This window comes from Sinohyriopsis cumingii, chromosome 9 (assembly GCF_028554795.1).
Source record: "Sinohyriopsis cumingii isolate HCF-2022 chromosome 9, ASM2855479v2, whole genome shotgun sequence".
NCBI lineage: Eukaryota > Metazoa > Mollusca > Bivalvia > Unionida > Unionidae > Sinohyriopsis > Sinohyriopsis cumingii.
The window spans coordinates 66,493,753-66,519,993 of record NC_142969.1 but is presented as its reverse complement, the minus strand read 5'-3'; the positions used below and the strand labels follow the sequence as shown (position 1 = coordinate 66,519,993).

General features: G+C 34.9%; 1 protein-coding gene across 1 annotated transcript in view; it reads right to left on the bottom strand.

Moving 5' to 3' along the window:
* Positions 1-26,241, bottom strand: part of LOC149791943 (neurexin-4-like) — a 68,810-nt gene that overhangs the window by 4,056 nt on the left and 38,513 nt on the right. Inside the window, exons 11-16 of the mRNA XM_089969500.1 lie at positions 25,341-25,476; positions 17,518-17,624; positions 15,931-16,056; positions 13,575-13,784; positions 7,645-7,694; positions 322-568 (exon numbers count right to left, since the gene is read on the bottom strand). Of these exons, the coding sequence (XP_089825626.1) occupies positions 322-568; positions 7,645-7,694; positions 13,575-13,784; positions 15,931-16,056; positions 17,518-17,624; positions 25,341-25,476 (876 nt within the window). The remainder of the gene's footprint in view (positions 1-321; positions 569-7,644; positions 7,695-13,574; positions 13,785-15,930; positions 16,057-17,517; positions 17,625-25,340; positions 25,477-26,241) is intronic.

Sequence of the window (26,241 nt, the reverse complement as noted above, 5' to 3'; positions counted from 1 at the left end):
TGATCAAATAAATGTCTGATTCAAGAAATCACAAAATCCTGAGTTTCCACTTACCCAACTCTTTAGCATGCAGATAAAAGCTTTGGTGATCATCACAGACACTTTACGACTAAGTTACAAGTGGAACCAACAAATCATAATACAGTCTAAAACTGTAATTTTTTTTGTTGCTTTGTTATACAAAACTATTTCAAAACTAAACAAAAATCTGGCATGGTAACTTTTGTAGTACCTTACTAAGACATATATAGGATTCCTTTAAATTAAGTCTGCAGTATATTACTATGACAGATACAGGAATTCTTTGAGTGAAGTACTTACTGTCCCCTTTACATTTGAGTTCACCCAGCATATGCTGACCAATCTTATTGTCGTTGGGCGTTCCTGTATCCCCAAAGTACATCTCCAGAACTGGCAGATAATCCTTGTGTTGTAACAGACCCTGGTCGTTAGTGTTATGTCCTGAGTCACAGTTACACGTGGTGCTGGCCCCCTCGCACCCTTCCTCAAGCAAACCACATGCACACTTAAAGGATCCTGGAGCCGCACCACCCCAGTAATACATCGGCTGTAATCATACAAGTGCAAAGATACTTTACAAGATTTCAGTATATAAATATTTGCTATGTTGGTTACTGTTATGATTAATTTAAAGACATAAACGGATCAGTGAGAAACGTTATGCGTGTGAATCATAAAGTAATCAGGTATTTACAAGCCATTTGTGTAATGTAGGCATAGAGTAGGACCATTTCATTTTAAAAACGTAGAGAAATAGGAGGAAAATTGAATATAAAAATACATGCATCCCGAACCCCCAGAGGTATAACAGTAATTACTGGTATTTTAAATGACAAAAAAAGTGTAATTTGCACGTAAAAATTGCAATCTATACATTACATGCCAGAATTAAAGCATGCATGAAAAAGATACATTTTTACTATTAATCTTTCTGCGGTTCAGAGGTCTCGTCAGGATTTTAAAACTAGGAGTCCTGGACTCCCATTTTGGTAAAAATAGGAGTCCCACCATAAAAAGTTGCAGTCCCTTCTTTCCTACAGGATCAACACAGACGCGGTTGCATATATTTTTAGATGGAGAGGTTTTCGTAATGTTATCACTCACTTTAATATATTATAGCTTCATTACAACAGTCCATTGACAGGATTGAAAATTTATGGTTTATTTATTTGTCTATGTCCTTGTAGTAATATTAGGCAATGGTTAAATAGTATCTGATTTGCTGTTTTTCCCCCCGTATTTTCACAAATGTGTCAAGTCGTAAAACAGCATAGACCTTAAAGCACATATCGTGAATTACAAAACACAGAATTGTCCCATACGTTTCTGACCTACATAATCTGCATTTAAAAGGTAAACCTTTAATAAAATAATACCTTGGCTTTGCTTTCAATGATTTGTATATTTTTCTAAAAATATTTGCCCGATGATTTACGAAAACAGACAATCTAATAAACTGGTACATCCCAGACTTAGTGATGTCTGCCATTACTTCCCATTGGGCCTACTGGTTCATTTACAGTTTCAAACTAATTTTATGATGAAATAGTGTACAAGTGACAGTTAATATATATCCAGATTACCAATTATGATCTTAAAACACAAGTTGGTATGTTTTATCATCAAAGGATATCATGCAGGAAATTGACAGTTGCTACCTTACTCGGAAAAGGGTTAGTGGTCAAGAGTTTGTCAACGTAATTGATATCAAAACTAGGCCTAGCTACTGATGTATTGATGAATACATTTTGCTACAACACTAGAACTAACCGGGTTAAGGCGAGGGGCATTTTAGAAAAAGTATGGTCAGTCAATGTACCTCTTAAATAGTTCTTTTTCGTCCATCAGAATTTTGTCAATCCAAGTAAGGACTTATTCCAAACACTAAGCTAGGAATCACACACTTTCTTACACTTAGCTACTGTCCTATCCGAACGATAAATTCTAGCAGCTTTAGCACTCTTCTGAATCTCGTTACAATCTGCGTAAGTTTGCAGTTTAACCTCAAAATACTTATCAAGATTTACGAATGGCATTTTGTCTAAGTCTCAACATGTCTTGATTCTGAGGCCACGTGCACTACTTATTCTTATGCATTCGGAAATAAACACAACGAAAGCTAAAGTTGTTTATTTTATGTACTTTTATAAATGACCACATGAACATCTTTGGGTCTTTCTGACTGAATTCAATCACTGTAAATATCAGTACATTTTCCCACCCCTGCTGCCAGTCAAAGCCTTTGAACTTGCCGCCCAGCTATTGCATCATGTTCTTTTTGATGTACTCTTATAATGGCAACATGCATGTACATCAAGGGGTCTTTCAGTCACTGAATGCTGTCATTGTAATAATCAGCATAGCTAACTGATCAACACATTTTCCCACAAAGCAGGTGGCTAAGCAGGACTGGCAAGTCTTTGAATTTTGCTGCACACATATTACATGCATAAGGAGGACTCCCGCCTCAGTGGTTTCTGCGTCCCAGATAAAAAATCTGCGTTCAAATATGCGTAATTAAGCGTTTCCGAGATCTCTAGCAGTTGCTCAAAATTTTTGTCACAAAAGGCAAAATGCACATGGATTAGAATCAGAATACAAAAACAAAACATATTTAAAAATTAGTTATATTCAGCAATCACTTTATCTAGTCCAAGTGGCTATATGTAACTTTTGCTGAATGATCATGAACTGTAATTCTGCAATGATCATAGTCAGGTGCTCAGAGTGCTGTATTACATCACGCTCATATTCATCTTTTAAAGTTTGTAATGTGCTGCTGATTGTCCCTTTGTATGATCTGATAAGTTTTGAAGCTTGAAAAGATCCATCTGCTCTAATATTTACTGCAACATCACATTCACAACTCATGCTGGAAGTCATAACACTTAACATCTTGTGCAATTTTCTTTGAAAGTATAGACTTGTTCACTAACTAGCTTATCAATAAAGTGAATATGTGAGGCAAAGTTCACATTTTAAGTAAGTGCTTGTTTTCTAGGAAATGGGTCATATACAGTTGCTCTAAATAGCAAATAAGGAAAGTATGTTTATGCTATTCTTATGCCGCAATCACTTTTCAAGATTAATCTCCAATTTATATGAGTGAAATTAAAGAGACGATAATAAAAATCATAACTTTTAATGCTTTATTTTTAATTTTTCATGTACCAAAAAAGTGTAATCCATATAAAATGTAATTTGGTGAAAAAAGTCAATGATTGTGCCAGAAGATTAATATTAGGGTGGCATAAATTAATACTGGAAAAAATCATGACTGACGTCCCTTTCATAGCTGAACAAAACCATAACACCGCTCAAATAACTGCTCCTCCAATCGAGAAAATGTAGTTAAGGAGGCTAAAACTAATTTTAATGTTGTAATAATACTGAACTGCTACCCTCATGTTGCAGTCTATCTCTTTTCATCATGCTGGCACTAACAAGGGAAGAGGGAATTAGGCGATAATAACAGGTGAGTATTGCATAATTAAGATTAGTTTTAACCCTCTAAAAACTATTTTTAGTAGTAGTAATACATTACCTGCTATTACCACATTATTACAGAATTTAACAGCCAATACTTATAACGTAAAGCTGTCAAAGTAACCATCTCCTGTAGAATGGTGAGCTAGACAGCAGGCTGGCTTGACTGTTGGACTGATAGAAATGGACATTGCATGTAAATGCTTTCACTTGGATCTAATAATAGTTGAAGCTAGTGACTTCCTACTTCCGGAAGAGCCACAAACCACTCCTGGAAATAGAGGCTGTCCAGATTTGAATGAAGGATGCAGGACTCTTCTTCCAGGCATTATATGCCCCACATTTTAGCAAAAACTTCCAGACTTTATGAAGCCACAAACAACAAATGGGGCAACTGTACACAAGTAAATATGTCATGCATGCTATATCCTTTCTATGACTATATTTACTAATACCCTGAGGCATTACGGAAAGGAATACAAGAAATGAAACAAAAACTGGAACAAAATCTGGGTAGGAATTACCTATCTTGACACCAGTTACTAAAGGAATTAAAAACAACAGACACTGCATTGCAAACAATGTACTCAGCCATCAAAATCAATGAAAAGGGACACTTGTGCACAAAAAAAAGGCAAGGACAGGGGAGAAAATAAGATAAACAACACAAAATGAATACATTTTACAGCAGAATTTCCAAAAGATGACAAATAATTATGTGTTGTACTCCCAAGAGACACATTGAGAAATGCACAGTCCACATAACAGATGATATTGTGACTGTTCGAAGTGGACTGATCTATCAGACTGAGACCACAGTTTTTTTTCATTCTAGACCTATACTTAGTAACTGAAGGAGAAACTAATGCCCTTTAGCTGGGGCCAGTGCTAAGAAATACATAGCAGAGCTATAATAACAGGTAATATAATAATGAGTACAGCATGTTTGTCTTGCAATACCTATCAAAACATATCTGATTCAGTCATTAACAGCATTTAGAATTGTAATGTTAATTTGGCTTATTTTTTTTACTGCAATAATGATAAATTTCCATGCATGTAATACAATCTGAACAAGAAAATAAAATCATGTTGCTTTTTATTTCACATAAACGTTTTAACAAGCAATAAATTCATCAACATAATTGAAAACTTCTACCAGCAGGAAACAAAATAATTGCAGATGTGTTGCAGTATTATTTTGCCTTATTAGAAAGGTCTTTTGGTTACCAAACTAAAATGACTAAAAGGCTCATATACTGCTGCATAATTATGACAAGGAACAAAAAGTAAACAATACATGTTATCATAAATGTTCACACTGAAAAATGTCTACATTAAAAAATCTAAATGCAAAATATAGTAAATTAGTAATATTAATGATTCCACACCTTGGTTGGTTACAACCAGAGAGACTAACAAATGTCGGTTGTTGATGCAACTTTAGATGCAAGGGACAAGCTTGATTTTATGTCGTCCTTGACTTTTAAATATATATCTGGGATAATTTTCTCAGGGATCTAGATCGTACTGCATTTCTCAGATCAAACACAGATGCCATGTTTTAAGAAACCCAAACAAAACATTATGGATGCAAGTAGTGAATGATGAAATTGCCATTGCAACAAGATATAGCTGCGGTTCTTTGTGAGAAAGATTTGTACTGTGTCTGTGCCGCTAGCATACCTGAATTTGTTGTTTGCCAACCCCAAACGTTCAGTATGTCTTTACTGGAACTTCAACTACTGCATAAGGGATTGTCTCATGTTGTTGGAAAGTAAAGATGGAATGTAAATGAGTTCAGAAGTTTGTCTTTCCATCTGTGTGTTTAAGTTTTGCGCACATTGCACACAGTAACCGTTTTGTCAAGTATACTGGTGCCAAACAACCATTTTTGTGAAAAATTATTCCAAACAGAACTATTTCTATTGGGTTCTTAATGAACTCATATTCAGAAGCTGCCATGTTGGTAACGATGCTAAGCCTAGTGAAAGATAGTGGTATCCCCAAAATTAGTTCCAGATGGTCCAGTGTAGGTGAAGAAAGAAAAAAACCAATATTTCCAAATTTCTATAGTCATACTGTGATATACTTTATCAGGCATTTTGTATTGCAATTTACCAGTATACCCTTAGTATTGATGCTACTGCCACAAAGTCTGGAGAAAAATGGGCATTCAGGGGCCATAACTCCTCTAATTATATGGAATGCTGGAAATGCAACTTATTCAATGTCACATGAAAATAAAGGTGCATAATAACTTAGGATGAAATCCAATATTTCTTAGCAGATCATGCAATCCTCAGGGGACACAACTCTTCTAAATGATGTGGCACAACTGAATTTAAAGTTATTCAAGGTCTGCTCAATATAATGGTAAATGCCAAATTTGGTTTTACTCCAGTAAAGATTAAAAACAAGTTATTATACTGCAGAACTCAAATTCAGGAAGATGGACAACCTAAGGCAAAAAAGTTATACTGTAGAACTAAAAGTCTGGGCTAATTCACTTAAACCTACATGGTACCCAGGGAAGGCACATTTTTAACAATATATGCCAGGTTACTCAGATTACCCCCAGAGTTCCTATGAAAACAATACAAAATTCTAAATTGCATATATGGATGACTATTCTACATTAAAAGTGACTTCCCCAGGTCCCAGAGGCAAAAATGTTACACAGTAGAATGCAGGAAGATAGACAACCTGAGGCAACAACTTCTGTAAATCATAATAAAGAATGCATGAAATCAAATTTGTGCAAGATCATATCCATATAAAGCCACATTTGGTTGAAATTCAATACAACTTTGCACAGTTGGAACCAAAACTAGAAGGACAAGTAATCAGGGGTTGTAATTCCTGTAAATGATGTCTTGAAACACTGGAAACTTAAGGTTTCATCAATACAAAGAAGCATATCAAATTTGGTTGAAATCTAACAAATCCTAAGAGAAAACTAATAAAAGGAGAAAGCTATAATACCTTTCAGTGATTTTGAAGAATGCTGGAAATTTAAATCAGTCAATGATTCACAAATATAAATAAACATGCCAAATTTGGTTGAAATCCAAGGTTTGTTGTTGTTGTTGTAGGGTCTAATGCCATTTTTTCAGTTCAAGATAGGCTATAGCAGCCAGTACAACTGGTGGAGAAAGAACCCTGGAAAACCCTGGGAAGAACCACCGGCCCATGAGAAGCTACTGGCAAGGTTTCTCACATAACCACGTTGGATGAACCTGAGAATCATACCCATATAGAGTTAAGATGGCAGTGATCAGGATTGGTAAGCGCTTTTGACCACTCGTGATGCCTCCAAGATTAATAAATGCAGGCTTCAAAAATTATATCAGGATGATGTGAAATCATCATTTAGAATGCCTGCAGATGATATTGCAGGATGATAGAAATTGAATTTCATTCATGGCCTCACCAATCAGGAGACAAAATTGGGTGAAATCAAACAAATCAAACAAATTTTGATTCTATTATGTTGTAGACACCAAATGTCAGTAGCAGGATTCTGGGGGACATAATTTTCCCAAATGAGACTATGCCCATAAATGGCACAGTAAGTCTATAAGACACCAATCATACCAAACTGCATTAAAAAGTGCTGAATGATTCTTGTACCATCCTAGTTACAATCAACAAACCCATGTGAACATAGGAAATTGTCAAGGGTCATAAACCCATCCAATGTGAAGGTGACTGGACAAAAAAAAAACCAAAAGGCACATCTAGGTGTGAAATAATGTCCACTCCAAAACTGTCTCAGAATATGATGAATCGTTCCAGAACTACTTTGTGCTGGTTACAAGGATCTTCAGTGGTGAGATTTAAAATTTGATGGAATAAGTAAAACAAGTCAAAATTTATTCTGGAAAGACCAAAATTATGAAAAGGCACAACAAAATGTAGTAGGCAAATCTTCAACCAAATGGCATCCAATTATGTGTATGTGTCACTGAGCAACGACTGTCACACGTGTAAATGGACAGACATGTAGACAGTGGAAAAGGTAATTATGTTAGGCCTATTATATCTCAATCAAAATAAGAGACGACAACACATGTGCTTGACTGTTATAGGAACAGCACAATTAGTAACAAAAAACACAATATTAACACTACTTACCTGGAATGTCCGTCCAACCCACCAGGCATATGTTAGTGCAGTACCCTCAGCTGTAATGAATAGTATGTCAACATTTAAACCAAAGGAACAAGTCAGGAAAACTCTATACATATAACTTCAAAGGAAATGTTTCTTAAATTCAAAAAAAATTCATCGATTCTATTTCAAACAATTACATGAATTACACGCATCCCCAAAGAGGTATATGCATAAAAATTCCGATACACTTTGTGCTGCATTGAAGAGCTGGTTAAAATAAACTGACATATATGCACACAGACGCCAAAAACTTGCTGTGTTGAACTACAGGGGTGAAACTAAATTATCAATACATGTACAATGTGTAGAGTAAAAAAGCTAATAATTATTCCTCATATTGTTGCATTCTGTATCGCTTTATGCTTCTGTACAGATGTATCAAAATGGCAGATTTATTGATAATCAGAGTATCATTTCACCCCATCTCAATAATAATTAGCTTCTTCATGTTCAAACTCCCATCATAAAGGCAGCATAATGTACTACTCATGTAGCCAATACTGTAATTCTCTGATGTTTGGATCGGAGTATATTACATGATCCCTGTTTGAATTATGTGTGTTTGTTAGCAAGACTTTAGAAATGCTATCAACAATTTAAAAATGTCTAAGCTAAAATAGCACATAAAAGATGTTTGAACCGAGTCAAAATAGGGGCTAATTTGTACAAGATGATACATTCAAACATGTACCATCCAAAAACAGATCTGATTTGAAGATATGAGAATTTCTGCTCAGACAAGCAAGTACAATCAAACTAACAAAAACTTATCCAATATATGTATATGTAGGTAAAATTCTACTATATATGCATATGTAGGTAAAATTCTACTATATATGCATATGTAGGTAAAATTCTATTATATATGCATATGTAGGTAAAATTATATGCATATGTAGGTAAAATTCTACTATATATGCACATGTAGGTAAAATTCTACTATATATGCAAATGTTGGTAAAATTCTACTACATATGCATATGTAGGTAAAATTCTACCATATATGCATATGTAGGTAAAATTCTACTATATATGCACATGTAGGTAAAATTCTACTATATATGCAGATGTAGGTAAAATTCTACTATATATGCACATGTAGGTAAAATTCTACTATTTATGCATATGTAGGTAAAATTCTACTATATATGCATATGTAGGTAAAATTCTACTATATATGCACATGTAGGTAAAATTCTACTATATATGCACATGTAGGTAAAATTCTACTATATATGCATATGTAGGTAAAATTCTACTATATATGCATATGTAGGTAAAATTCTACTATATATGCAAATGTAGGTAAAATTCTACTGAATATACATATGTAGGTAAAATTATACAAGATATGCATAACTAGGTAAAATTCTATTAATCATTGCTGGAAGAAATATAACAACTTTTATCAGATTTGGTACATGCACATAAATTTCATATAAACTTATTAACAGAAGTGTTTAAAATTCTTCTAAAAGAAGTTTATATACAAATGTGAAGAGATTAGTCACATTTTCAAAGATATTTGCAAAATATTTTTAAAAATTCAGACAAGGATAAACAAGAACCATAATTCTCAAATATTAATGGAAAATACTGATCATCTAACCTACTGGAGATTATGTTTGTATACATACACACACATCAGCTGGTTAGCATTAAACAATTTGGTGCATTTTACATTAAGGAGAATTCTGTGGATTACTATGTTGCCTTCTCTGCTGAGGCATGTTCTAAATATTCAGGTAAGTTCAACATGATCTCCTTTTGAATGCAATGAGCTAAACTAAATGAAACAAGAGACAAAAAGAATTTCCAGGAATTCAAGATAAAATCCTTTATTTCCAGACCTGACAACCCTGACAAGACCTCAGTAAGGCAGAAGAATTTCTCCATAAGCTAAACCAGTTTCAGTAAGATGTAAGAAAGTATCATTTACTGCTATCGTTAAGTTTTAAAACATTCATTTAAGAAGTTCAGACATTTTGATTAAAAAAAGATGCAGTGACAGGAAACGTGTTCAACCAAACAATTTTTAAAATACACTTAGACCTTAATTACCTCCAGCAATTTCACAAACTGCAGTTTCCAAACCCTATGGAGCTCAATAGCTTCTTGCTATCTCTCAACTTGTCATAATCCTTGATTATTTTTTTTTCTTTTTAATTTCACCAGGCAACGGCAATCCTCTCTCCAACCACCTAACATTCTCAAATCAACATATGGCCAATAAACATAACTGTTACTCTTTCCAACACCCCATCTGAATATTACATTTTATTCTTCTGTACTGACTGTACAAATTTATAATGAGGCAATTGTTCCCTTTCATTTTGAACATGTTTTGCTTTATGGACGCCATTTTTAGAAAATTTGCATGAAGAACTTTATACAGATTAAAGCACCTGAGTTCCTCTTGTAAAGTTAGTCTGGTTCCCTGACCAACACCACTGAATGTAATATGAAACCCAGATCCAAATCAAACAGGTATAAACCAGAATCCTGATTTTACTGCAAAAAACATATTTCTATAATTTTCGCTTTTATTCCATAAATATGTATTATAAGAGCCATTTTTTAAAATGTTTACGGCCAAATCATAAGGGTTGGGAGGCCTGTATTTCTATTAAATAGCAAGTACTGAAACCATCTCTTATCTTCTTCAGCAAAAGCACAATTTTCAAATTGGCTGCTATGGTACATATATTGGATGTTAGCTCAGCACCATTTTCATTTAAGACAGAGTAAACATCATTAGAATTCTTTTGGTGAAAACCCCATGTCATGGTGGTCATCCATTCAGGGTGTGTAGATTTTTATGACAGTTGTTGTGGCAGCCCTATTGGATGTATGACTGGCACCTTTTACATTTAGGACCAACTGGGATATAGCTGTTCAGTTGGAAGCAGTAGAGATAACAGCATTTTTAAGATATGACTTTCCATTCTGGATTAGCAGTAACTGGACAGACATCATAAGACTAGTGAAAACTACATGATACAACCATCCATTCAGGAGGAGCAGCAATAACAAGATTTTCCAGATGGCTGCCCGCCTCTGTGTAGGGGCCATACTGAATGTCCGACAGGCCACATTTTCACTTAAGATCAACTGGATACGATAAGGACATGACATTCTCTTCCAGTAGAGTTGTGACATGACTTTTTACAATGGATGCCATGACTCCATAATGGATATCAGATCAGCACCATTTTTTTTAAGGATCAGGGAGACATCTTAAGCAATATTTTGGTGAAAACCCATGACCCCATGTTAAAATGTCCATGCCTTCAGGAGGAGAAGCAAAAACCTTACATTTTCAAGATGGCTACCATAGTTTATAGTCATACTGGAAGTCAAATCATCATAGTTATCATTTAGGACTAACAAGATCGTACAAGGTATCTTTTAGTGAAAACCCCATGTTGATACAACTATTCGTGTAGGAGTAGTAACCATAAGATTTTCAAGGTCACTGTAGTGGCCATATAGGCCCTCAGATAAGCACCATTTTATTTTAGGACCACCTAGATCTCATACAAGTCTTTGAGTGAAAATCCCATTTCAGAAGCAACTCAACATGATAAGAAGCCGTTAAATGAAACTCCATGCTACTTGAACATCATTTTCAGGAGTAATTGTGATAACAGAATGTTCATAATGTCCACAGTAGCAGCTATACTGGAAGTTAGAGTTGCACTAGTTTGATTTAGAGCTTGCTAGAATTACAGTGTCTTTTCGAGAAAACCCCATACCAACATGACCAGCCATTCTAGAATTACAGTAAGTCTTTCTGGAGAAATATCACCCAGATGTACAAGACTGCAGTCATGGTGGCCATGTGGGATTTTAAATTGGTACCAATTTCATGCTGGGTCAATGAGATATCACAAGAAGTCTTTTAGTCAAAAGTCCATGCTAAAATGACCATCCATTGAGTGTAAAGTCTACATTAATATGACCATCCATTCACTGTAAAGTCCATGTTAATATGACCATCCATTCACTGTAAAGTCCATATTAATATGACCATCCATTCAGTGTAAAGTCCATATTAATATGACCATCCATTCAGTTAAAGTCCATGTTAATATGACCATCAATTCACTGTAAAGTCTACATTAATATGACCATTCATTCAGTGTAAAGTCCATGTTAATATGACCATTCATTCAGTGTAAAGTCCATATTAATATGACCATTCATTCAGTGTAAAGTCCATATTAATATGACCATCCATTCAGTGTAATGTCCATGTTAATATGACCATCAATTCACTGTAAAGTCTACATTAATATGACCATTCAATCAGTGTAAAGTCCATGTTAATATGACCATTCATTGTGTAAAGTCCATATTAATATGACCATTCATTCAGTGTAAAGTCCATGTTAATATGACCATTCTTTCAGTGTAAAGTCCATGTTAATATGACCATTCATTCAGTGTAAAGTCCATGTTAATATGACCATTCATTCAGTGTAAAGTCCACGTTAATATGACCATTCATTCAGTGTAAAGTCCATATTAATATGACCATTCATTCAGTGTAAAGTCCATGTTAATATGACCATTCATTCAGTGTAAAGTCCATATTAATATGACCATCAATTCAGTGTAAAGTCAATATATGACCATACATTCAGTGTAAAAGTCCATATTAATATGTTGTTGTGGGGTTTTAATGCCATTTTTCAGCACACGATAGGCTATACATGGCGGCCAGTATTAATGGTAGAGGAAGAACCCAGGAAAACGCTGGAAAGAACCACCGACCCATGAGAAGCTACTGGCAAGCTCTCTCACATACCCACATTGGCGGAATCCGAGACTCGAACTGGTGCAGACAGAGGTGAGATGGCAGTGATCCGTAACATAGGGCGCTTTAGACCACTCAGCAACTCAGGGCCCCGTCCATATTAATATGACCATACATTCAGTAAAAAGTCCATATTAATATGACCATCGATTCAGGAGGAATGCCAATAACAAGATTTTCATGATGGCCATTGTATAGGCAGTAAATGAAGTGAAATCAGCTCGATATTAATTTAGGACCAACAAGACAGCACAAGAAGTCTCATGACCGTACATTCACAAGGAGTAGAGATAGTAAGATTTTTAAGATGGCCACCAAGGTAGTCATACTGGATTCCCAAAGGGCACCACTTACACTTTGACATACAAGAAGTGTTTGAGTGAGAAAACCCATGTTATATAACCATCCATTTAGTACAGCAGCAATAACAAGATTTTCAAGATGTCCAAGGGGTTCCATTTTTATTTAGAACCAACTTAAGCCCCGGATAAATGTGCAAATTATGGACAGGAATGAAATTCAAATTCTAGAGATCTATTATTCACGGCTTATAATCAATAATATTCATAACATCAATTCTCTATGCAGCGATTTCATATTTCTTCATTCTCCCTCCTCTCCTACTATTCTCAGTACTATCAATTACACTATCTGACCTTTGTTTACATAGCAATCTATGTAAAGTACTATGGAATAAGTTTACCATAAAGTATATGCCCTTATTAAAGTCTTAGGAAGGACAGCCCATATCAACTAAAGTTTCATCACTTGCTGAGTGATGTTAAAGTAAAACTACCACTGTTGAAATCCCTCCACCACATACAAACATCATATGCAAAACAAGTTCAATTTAGACTCAGCAATGAAAGAAGTTACCTATTATTTTATTAATTTTAAACATTTCTCAGAATTTTCCACATTCATCTAACCTATGGCAAATCCACTTCATAGCTTATAAGTAATGGCAATAACAGACTTCTGCTAATGGTAAGACAACAGACATCAGGCAATCACACAAACTTTTCTGGTCTATGACCAGTTAGAAGACATGAACACAATTAACTATAACAACCTGGCTTGACAAGTAGACGAGAATTGTTGCATCTGTACTCAATTGACTGTTCACAGGATATGGCCCTCTCTATCACTTCTACAAGTCCTGCCAAATCTGTATCATAAACCACTTTCCTTGAGTAGAAGTTGGGGGACTGGTAACCATTCACTGTGATGTAATTCATACTGTTGTGTCTGATATATGTCTCAACTGGCAGATCCGAATCACCTAGGGAAAGCAAATTATTAACATGATATTGTAATACACAGCAAAAAGCTATATATAAAACTTCAACAAATAATTATGGTTACTTTAATAATTTCACTGCATACAAATGCAATTAAAATCACATAGGAAAACCCTAACTTACAAGTCTACCGTCTCATGATTAATAAAACCCTTTTTTTACGTACAAAAAAACTTGTATCAGTGCCCTTCATATCTGAAGGTCGACTGTACATTCAAACTGTTCCAACAAATTAAGGTATTGTTGCATCCAAGATCTGTTTGCTTGCAGAGCATGTAAGTTAACATCCACCACTGTCCATTTTAATTTTAGCCCTGTTAACACATTCATCGTTGTCCATTTTACTTTAGGGTTATCACCACATCCACCGTTGTCCATGTGATTTTTAGGCCTAACACCACATTCACCATTGTTCATTTTAGTTTATGACCTAGCACCACATTCACCATTGTTCATTTTAGTTTACGACCTAGCACCACATTCATCATTGTTCATTTTACTTTTAGGCCCATCACCACATTCACCATTGTCCATTTCATTTTTAGGTCTATCACCACATTCATCATTGTCCATTTCATTTTTAGGCCCATCACCACAACCACCATTGTCCATTTCATTTTTAGGTCTATCACCACATTTACCATTGTCCATTTGATTTTTAGGCCTAGCGCAACATTCGCTATTGCCCATTTTAGTTTTAGGCCTATCAACACATTTACCATTGTTCATTTTAGTTTTATGCCTAACACTACATTCATCATTTTCCAATTTACTTTTAGGCCCATCACCACATTTACCATTGTTGATTTTATTTTTAGGTCTATCAACACATTCACCATTGTCAATAGTAGTTTTAGACCTAGTATCACATTCACCAGTACATTTTATTTTCCTGCTAGCAACACATTCACAAATGTTCATTTTACTTTCTGAACAGTTGCAGTGGCTCAGTTGTTACCTGAATGAGCGTGGGTTTGAATCTGCACTAAATAACCAAATTGTGCTGTAAAGCACCAAACATTTTACCTTTAGACCTATCACCATTTCAACTAAATTAAAAGTTGAGTATTTGTCCCTTCTGCCACACTTTTGATCATGGCACAAAAAACTGCAATACTATTTCACCTGCTTTATATCAGACTACTGACTGAAAAGTTCCAAATAAAATACAATCAATGGCTTATTTTATTTGACCCTGAGTGGCAACACTAGCATTGAATTTACCACCATGCAAAGGATGTTGTAGCTGTTGTTGTAGGATTTAACGCCATTTTTCAGCACAAGATAGGCTATACATGGTGGCCAGTATAACTGGTGGAGGAAAACCCCAGGAGGAATCACCAACCCATGAGAAGCTATATGCAAGCTTTATCACGTAGCCATGTTAGCCAAGCCTGAGACTCGAACACATGCAGACAGAGTGCAAAGGATGTACTACTGATGTTGCACAAATGGGTGAAAGATAAACTTTCCCCATGTGGTAGACAGCCACAAACATAATGTTTATAATATGGCTAGAATGAGAAAATAAAAGATTGTAATTTAAGACTACATAGGCAATTTTTTATTTATACTGTATTTAATTAGATACAAAAACCTATTTGTTATGTACAAGGCCAAAATCTGAATTATCACATCTAAGAGCAGTTACAAATTTGGATGGGTTTTTATTGTCTTCATGTTGCACTCATGGCCTTCTTTATGGCTGTGTGGTAACTGAACTAAGGTCAATGCTCAAATATAACTGCAGACTGGTCTGCTAAGAAAATAATAAAAATAGTTATAATCAAATGAATGATCAATCTGCATTAGCACTGATAAATCTGTATAGATTTCAAGCTGTATACACGTTCAGCTGAACATCCGATTGCCAGAGAGCTGGGTTCAACTTGAGCTCAGAAAGGTCCCGATTCAATACCCAACAATGGAAAAATTTGGACTGGCTACCATGATTGCCTAGGAAAAATATAACCATCAAAGTGCTACTATGCTATTAAATGCACCAAACCCCAACATTCACTGTCTTCAATTTACAATTCCATGACATTTAAAAGGTGTTAATTTTGATGGCATAAATATAAAGTTAATCCATTTCTGGGCAAGTTTCGTTTGATTCCCTTCACTTACTTTTTCCATTGCATGTAACTGGGAATGGTTTCAGAGGGCCAGACCCATCAGGGTCTATGGTAACAGGTTCCTCTCCATCCATCACTGTGTACATGCTGTACATTTCACATGACAGCTGGTAAGTGGCTGGAAGAAACAAGAGTAGCAACATTCACCTACATTCAGTATGATATATACTTGTAATTAGCAATATTTCTTCCAAATACGATCCACTTTGAATGAAAAATCAAAGTACATATGAAATACAGAGACTGTTTTGGATACCGGAACAGTACTAAAATAAATCTAGTTTAATCATTCAAGCATAAACAGTATAAAAAATCAAAATGAATGGAAGTCTGAAATGAAAACTATGGGTCAAAGTGAGCTACTTTTAAGGTGATAGTGTAGTACTTGTCAGGATGCAATCTCTCACCACGTTTCAAGATTCCAGGTATAATGGTATCACACTGTAGATAAAACACCAATGTGACCAAGAGTTAAAGCAAAATTCGACTGTGAAACTCCAAAATAGATTTTGTGTAAAGGGAGACTACTTTTTAGTTGCATGCCAAACACAATGTTACAAAAACTCCTGTGTTAATGGTAATCTAAATATGGCTTCCAATCCACTATAAATTACAAATATACAACCAAATCATATTTCATAGCATCAAGGTTTCACAATTAAGAACATATAGCCATCATTACATGATTAAGCTGTTAAATTCCAGAGTTAATAAATTTAAACACAGTCTGATGATTTCTTTCAGTTTAAATGTAATATCTTTTGCAGTATTTGTAAATAATGACAAACAAGAAAACCAAACTTTAAATTATAGATACATCACATATGAATGAATGGATTTTGGGGGATTGCAACAGTATTTCAGTTACATATGACTGATCAGCATAAAAAAATGCTTTAATTTAACAAAGTTGTTGAAAAATTAAGGCTACTTGCAGATATATATCTAGTGTAGGTAAGGCTACTTACAGATGTGTATCTAGTATTGGTAATACTACTTACAGATGTGTATTTAGTCTACGCAGGTTACTTACAGATGTGTATCTAGTGTAGGCAAGGATATTTACAGATGTGTATCTAGTATTGGTAATACTACTTACAGATGTGTATTTAGTATAGGCAGGTTACTTACAGATGTGTATCTAGTGTAGGCAAGGATATTTACAGATGTGTATTTAGTATAGGTAAGGTTACTAACAGATGTGTATCTAGTGTAGGCAAGGATACTTACAGATGTGTATCTAGTGTTGGTAAAGCTACTTACAGATGTATATTTAGTTATGTATCTAGTGTTGGTAAGGCTACTTACAGATGTGTATCAGTGTATGTAGGGCTACTAATAGTTATGTATCTAGTGTAGGTAGGGCTACTTACAGGCAGTATTACTTTCTGGTGTGTATGTAGTGTAGGTAGGGTATATATAGCCACCATTTTTTAAAAAGTTTTTAATACTAGTATATTTAGTTATCAAATCTGGTCCAAGTGTTTGAAAAGATGTAGGAAGGGCTATTTACAGATGTGCATCTAGTGTAAGTAGTGTTATTCACAAATGTGTATCTGGTGTAGGTAGGGCTACTTACAGATGTGACAGACTGATCCCTTGTAACCCGTGTCACCACAGGAACAGAAGAAGTTCTCCCAGTTCTGAGTACACACTCCTTCATGTTCACAGGGGTTTGGTGTACATCTGGCAACAAAACAACATATCTGTAACATAATTGTACAATATACTACACAATACTTATCAAATTATATGGACACATAAGATTGACTTGTAATTTTTTCAAGTTGAACTGCACCATTATTGTAAGATAGCCTGTATGTGTTTCCTTTTGGACTGGTTTTGAAATTAGGGTAGGCAAGTCATTTATTTTTAAAACATATTTTTTTTAAAAATGTCAACTATTTCTTTTTTATCATGGGGGTAAAATAGTGCTAAGGATCAGCAAGAAGAAATGGGGACGGTTGGCCAACTGGAAACACATGACAGGTGGGGGACCATCCTAGGCTTTTTTCTATTTACTTAGTAAAAAGATTGATCCAAGTTTTTACAGACTGAGTATCTAAAACCAAAGTGAAAATTTCTCACCATCTTTAGTTGCTCACGAGTCATGGCCAACTGCAAATTGCATAGCTCTTGATCTGTCATCGCATAATGTACATGCAGATCTGCATCACTGCAGTTTGTTAGGTGTAAACAGTAGAACAAAGAAGAGACCCTGATTTACCAACAAATTATGTAATGGCATATCAGGGTCCATTCTGTTGGCAGTTAGACGTGACCTACAAGTGAGTACAGATGGTACATTACAATCAATATCAACTTTAAACAACATCCAATATCAACCTTAAAGAATGCATGATTGCCGAACAGGCAAACATGCAAAAGATGATGCACGTGTTTCAATGACAAGCGATTTTCCTATTTCCAGCTGTGTAACACATATTCAACTGTGAAAAATGCAGACTAAGACCTGCTGCCACATACTGTACACACAGCCTAATCCTGGCATTAAGCCAGCAATCCTTCACTGGGATATTTTATGACCATATTTAGAAAAACTGCAAATTGACATACTGATTGGGAATCACATTTGTCAGCGCTAAAATTACAAATCTGTTTAGAGATGGCTCTTATTTTTTCCCCAAATTCTAATCCATAATTTTAACCTCTCGTCCATACTGTGACACTTGTGGCTATTTCTAGCATCACCATTCTTCTGATTAGCTGACCACCTACCCACATTGCCCAACAGTATTTGTATGAATTAGCTCATGCAAGGTTATAATTCACTATACATATTTTTGTCTCTATTAAGACCATCATGTATATTATTCACACTGACTATAAATCCCATGGCTTTATTTTATTTGTCAACCGTTCATCAACAACTTAAGATTCACATGCATTGACATAACTGATAATCATACACATCTGGATAGTGTAGGACTAGATTACTGATAATCATACACATCTGGATAGAGTGTAGGACTAGATTACTGATTATCATGCACATCTGGATAGAGTGTAGGACTAGATTACTGATAATCATACACATCTGGATAGAGTGTAGGACAAGATTACTGATAATCATACACATCTGGATAGAGTGTAGGACTAGATTACTGATAATCATACACATCTGGATAGAGTGTAGGACTAGATTACTGATTATCATGCACATCTGGATAGAGTGTACGACTAGATTACTGATAATCATACACATCTGGATAGAGTGTACGACTAGATTACTGATAATCATACACATCTGGATAGAGTGTAGGACTAGATTACTGATAATCATACACATCTGGATAAAGTGAAGGACTAGATTACTGATAATCATACACATCTGGATAAAGTGTATGACTAGATTACTGATAATCATACACATCTGGATAAAGTGTAGGACTAGATTCTCAGCCAGCATATTGAATGAGCTGAAGAGCCTAAAGCTGATTCTGAAACTGCTTATTATACCAATGAAACAAAAACAAACGAAAACAGAACACAAAATGAATAAACAACTGCAAATCGTATGCACAATGAACATGAATGAAATGCAGAATGAATGCAGACAAGTAAATGGATTTTGAAGAAAATCATGCGCCAATGAAAATGCTGAAAAAATGATGTACAATAATCCAGGATCTGACTCCTAACACTGACAAATTTTCACTCCTTACAAGCTGGTGGTTGTACTCATACAACTGTTAATTACGTGTTTTCTCCAAGGATTTTACACACAGAGGCAATTCCCATGCTGGTATTTACAAATGAGGGGATGGGGGAATATTCATCAGGGGTGATTACATAACAGTATCTCTGAACAGACCACCTTTACACTCTGTGCTTTTAATCACTATATAATAAATGACAGCATTTGATTGCTCAAATACAAGATGTCACTTTGCAAGCACTTAGTTTTACAGTAGTGCATCTTGGTAAAGATGACATTTTATTTACCTATGTCCCACAATAATGATCAAGGGATTTACCTATGTCCCACAATACTGATCAAGGGATTTACCTATGTCCCACAATAATGATCAAGGGATTTACCTATGTCCCACAATAATGATCAAGGGATTTGTTAAATATGGTGAAACATTAGCAGCTTCGGGTGAGAAAATATCTCGTGGACTTGAACAACAGTGTGGTCAGTATCAGCTAGTACGAAGATCACAGGTTTTCTAAGGCTCACAGCAAATTTGTGTAATCTTCACGTGCTCAATCAATTTGGGTGGGGGATACAGATGAAATCAAAGGAAGCAATAATTGCAAGTAATAATGCATTTCTGAGACCATACATGAAAAATGATGTAAAGATAGGTCAGATGCAAACCTGAATGAATAATATTCAAATGGAATGCACATAAAATGAATTAAAAAAGCATTTGAAATAAGAATGAAACAAAAATTCAAGGCAGATTTGGTACAATGTGGGGGGGGGGGTAACAATTTAAATTATGTAATACCTACTGGATCTATTGTATTGCTTTCCTTTCCTTGGAATCATAGTCCCCAGTCTCCAAGCCCATTATTCCATCTACCAATTAGCTCTGGAGGTCCAGAATTAAAAAGAACACAATCCCTGTCTAACTATTAAATGATTGCTAACCTACAGACTATTTTATTCTTAAGACTTGGACTTCTGTTGCAGAACATCATTTGCAATAAGAGTTCTCAAGATTCATCTCCTCACCAAGTTTAATAACTCCAAGTTGTTATGTATAATTAATTTGCATTGTCTGGTAGGTTTTTTATTTCATTATAGGCTATGGATAATTGTACAGTGTGAATTGCTATAACATGGTAGTTGGGGTCCACAGAACCCAAATGTGTTATAGACCAAACCGTTACAACCAACGAAGTTAGTTTGCTGAAGAAAATGATGCATATACCTAAAATAAGGTGGGTGGGTGGGGTATAAAAGCGGGCATAAAAATGTGTGCTTTTGATGAAATGAAGACAAAATAGTCAGAAAAACACTTGTATATTGACAATTTACATTTAAATAGCACGATCCATAACCTGTTAAATACTGTACTTATATATAATAAATCCATGAATCTGAGTATAGATCACATTATAAACTTCTTGCGTAACTCACATTCCGTTAGAAAACAAATAACATATTTATTTAAAAGAATGGAAGTCCTCATTTTGATCGATATCAAATTGTCACAACAGTTCACTACAATTGCTACAGCTGTTTACATGATACATGTTTAAGTACTTAAACTGGCCTAGATTTTTGTCAGCTGAAGACAGCATTATATTGCAGAGGCTATCCAGGGTGTAAGACTATTGATAGGGAAATGAAAACTTGAACAAAGTTTGACAAACATCTTTGCAATATACTGCATCAATTAACTTGATGGCCATATATATGTCTTCAAAAGATTGGAAATTTAATTTGCGTTTTATGCTGCCATTGGTAGAAATCTTAAACATTTTTTCCATGCAAAAATGAAACATTCATGGCATAATTCCATTGATTTTTTAAAGTTTGGTGCTTACTTCCTTTGATGAAAGGTGTGATGTGATGTGATGTGATTTGGATTTTTAACGTAGCTTTAACAATTTTTCAGTCATATCGCTAAGATGTCTGCAATGTGGTAGTTTATAGTGATGTCTAGCACTGGGGCATCATGCCGCAGACATGTAGCATGATGTCCCACCCAGTCACATTATCCTGACACTGGGCCGACCAGTCCTAACACTAACCTCTTAATGCTGAGCGCCAAGCGAGGCAGCTGTTAGTACCATTTTTGTAAGTCTTTTTGATGAAAGGTTATTTGCTTTTATTGAAGATTGTATTTGGCTTTCCTTGATGAAGTTACCGTTAATGGACAGCTTAGGAGGACCAAACAGATGTCTGTTTCTTATTGTGGTGGCAACATGAAATAATTATAGAACACTGAATGAGACTGAATTTGTTTTTTATTTGTGCAATATTGATACAGAATGATTGGTGCTTCAAAGGTGAGCAGTTTTCTTTGAAGTTTCAGCACAATTTTTTTCTGGGTACATTTTAAAAACAAAAGGAATAAACCGTTGTTTGGTCGATTGTAGCAGTTACTTTTACTGCCTTCAAAAGTTGGTCGACTGTATCTGGTCCTGGTAGCATAGATAGATCAACAAGTCGATCCCCACACATGCGTCAGAATTATTTTTAAAAAAGTCCAACAGATGATGAATAATACACAGGTGTGAAAAAAAGAGGAATATTACTTACCATTCACATACAGAGGTCAGTCAAAATAAATACATTAATTACTAGCAATGGCGGATAATCTGACACTATTTTGTCCAAAAGATTCATTAAGAGATACTCAGTGCCTCAACCGATTGATCTCTGCAACCAGAAAAGTTAAAAAAATTTAACAAATGCAGAGATCTTAAAGTATACAAAGTATAAAGTACTCAGACCAGACGTCAGAATAGGTGGATTACGAAATAATGAAGCACCATTAAGATGGTTGGTCAATATGAAGGAATAATTTGTTAATCTAACAACAGATAAATTCCAGTGCATTTTAGATCAAATTTGTAGCTTCTTTCATGATATCTCTGAATTTCTTCACTCCAAACCCAAGGTTGTATACAGGAGTTTAAACAGTCAATAATGTCAAGAAAAAAATCGCCAGATGTTATATTTTTTCACCAATAAAGAATATAAAAATGGCAATTTCCTGGTACATGATTTGGCAAATTTTAATTTTTGTATTCATGGCTATTTATTGTAATGATTATCTAAAACAGGATTTGTGTGTATGTGCATGCAGCCTTTTTTGCCTGCTTACAAGTAGATGGGATTGGGCGGTTTTCTTTTTCTTATTGTAACATTAAGTCTGCAGACATAATTCATGTTGTATTTGGATGTTATTTGCGAAGAAAGACATTTGTTGGATTATTCTGTGCAAACAGAAAGTGCTCACCGGACTATACAATTATTTTGGAACATTACTACTTTAAATTATTCAAAGGAGTTCACGACAACACCATTTTAACACATCAGAACTGTTGGCAGGTCTGTATATTTATTGGATTTGAAATTTGTATGGAACATTTCATTCTTTTGGAATTTAAAAGAACTTTTTCGGGATTAATTTGGACTCATTTCATGATACAGCATAACCCCACTATAGCACAGTAGTTGGGCTCCATATAACCTGACCATATTACAGACTGATATCTGTTAAAAGCAACCAAGTTAGTTAGCTGATACAAAGATGGCCAGGGAGGGGAGTAAAAGTGGGTGCAAATATATGTGCTTTTGATTAAATGAAGACATAATTAATCTGAAATACACTTGTATATCGACACCTTACATATGTGTAGTACAGTCTATAATGTTATGCATTAAGTACTGCATGTGAAAAACCCATGAATTCGAGTACAGATCACGTTATAAAATCCATGCATCATTCACATCCATTGACAAAACACAAAAAACAAACTCTGGAGGAACAAACACCCATTTGTTGTTGTGGCAGCAACAAAAAATAACTGTACAAGACTGAGACTGAATCTGTTTTCCATTTAATATGTATATACCGCGAGCAATGCTTCAAAGGTAATCAGTTTTCTTTGAAGTTTCAGCAAAACTAGTTTGCTCTGGGTACATTTATAAAAAAAATAATAAGACTTCATTTGGTCAATTGTAGTAATTTCTGTTCCTGCTTTCAAAGGCTGGTCCATTGTAGTTAGTTCCTTAGCATGACTATACAGTACTCGGGCCAGATGTCTGCATAAGCAGATTATAATATAATGATGCATTGTTAAGATGATTTGTCAATATGAACCAAAGATTTGTTTATGCAACAATAGATAGACTCCAGTGCATTTTATATCCAAATCTGCAACTTACTTTCATGGTGCATTTGAATTAATCCACTCCAAGCCCAAGATTGTATACACAAGTTTTCACAAATAAACAAAAAAAAAATCATAAAATGTTACATTGTCACCAATAAGGCATAAAGAACAAAACAATGTGACATTGTGAAGCCCAGCACAATCCCTGAATAAACTTTTTACACCTTATTTTTTCACATGTTTAAGAATTTTTTTTCACATACGAGAAAAATACATGCATATGAAATTTCAAGTGACACAACACATTCTTGTCTAAGAAATCATATATGATCTCTTCCCTAAAATTATATTTTATGTACTTTGATGAAGAAAAAAATTCACATGTAAAATTTTGGGATATAAGATATTTTTTTGTAATTTATAAAAGAAAAAAATACACATGAAATTTTGGGAGCCATGTGATGATAATGTTACATCTGAATTCATGTTATAACAGAGCAAGTTACAGTTAAATTGTCTGTTAAATTTTACAGAACTTGTTTGTTATTTAGTGTGTGACCATAGAGCAAAAACATTTATATTAATCTTTTATGGTTCTGAGGGTACAGTACCAATGCAAGATACATACATTCATTAAGTTTGACAATTCTAGTATGTAACGTCGGTGGAGCATGAATTATGGCTAACAGTGACCTACTTACATGATGATGGTATTATAGTACTCTCACCAATATGCATCTCTTCAAGGTTTCAGAAATCTAGGTATAACTGCATATATACAGGAAGCATAAACTCTATATGGTCATGAGCCAAACAAAATGTTAACCTAAGCCAGCAAAATTTGAAATGTAGGATGCAGTGACCTTCTTTTGGTGCATTCCCTCACCAAGATTCAAGCATGAACAGAGCTTCAGAAATAGTCCAAAATCAAATATGGGTTACAATGACTTTCATTTGTAGCAAAGGTGTAGCACCCATGAAGACACATCTCCTCACCAAGTTTCCTTGATTCCAATTATAACAATTCCAAAAGCAACAACTTGACCAAGAATGTACAAATAACATACATGTACAAATTTAGCCACCTCCCGCAATGAAGTAGGTGCAGAGAAACCCGTCTAAACTATTGTCTAGGACCTAGCAATGGTTGAGATGCAGTAAGGCTGTACTTATATGCTTCACCTGTACATACACTGACACTAGGGTCAGTTCAATAACTCTCCTATACTTGGTAACAGTGAGCTATGTCCCAAAAGATTGTGAATGAAGAAAAGGAAGAAGAAAGTAACGATCCCTGCTTTTGGGGATAGGGTCATTTTCAGGCCCCCTTTGCCATATAGTGACCTAATACTTCATGCCACAACTCCATCATCTGAAACAGACTGTATTCATCTGATCTGCCTGAGTATCTGGTTGTATGCTGATGCCTGCTGTTCTGTCTGTATTATATACACATAAATATGCTTTTTACTGTAGTATTATGCTTCAAAACAGAAATACAAATTTCCACAAGCTCTACATGTCTCCATATTATGGTTTAGTAACTTGACCTGTACTACAGCATAATTATTACCCTACCTGTCCCTAATTTTACAGGTGCCAACTTCCACCAGATTCTTCTGATCATCAGTCAGTGACGTAAGGACAACAGGAACAGTCCCTACCTCTACATTCCTCATGCAGCCACGAAATCCACCAGCCAGCTCATAGCCACCTGGCATTTACAATTAGAAATAAGACAGGTACTAGACTGATGATAAGCAATCTATCGACAAGATGACAAACCTGAACATCTTTGTTGCCATAAATCATATACTTGATAAATAACTAAAGTCTGTCACATAACAGTACACAACAAATATTTACAACAGCTAGTTAAAATGCACTTCATTCATTAGAAATCTTATTTCAGAACCCTACAATCTGATGTTCAGCATAATGATTTAAAAACAAAGTTTCAAAAACAATTATTAAATGATATCAGTCAATACAGATATCCACAGTGCCACACAAATATCATACAGTATCTTAAAAGACATTAAAATTTGTGGGCAAAACAGCACAAATGTTTAAACCAAATCTGAAACATAAATGGCATCCTTCATCAAAAAGAAAGCATTAAGACAAATTTCTGAGCTACTTTTGAATGAATTTGCCACAGAATGCATGTAGTATATTTTGGAGTATGATTATCCATTCTTTGATCCATCACAAGGAAGCTTCTGTATTTCTATCAGAATTTATGAACAAATGCAATCAAGATTTTTACAAACTTACAAAATTCAGACAAAACTTTCTTCCTCTGCAAGCACTATTGAGAGCAAAGAAGATGGATAATGGAGGAATTATCTCTTATTTGGCTTGATTACATGCAATGGATAGATTACAGCAACTATAAATGCTTTAATCTGGTCTAATACATGTAATGGATGGAGTGGTCAACTAAAAATGCTTTAATCTGGTCTAATACATGTAATGG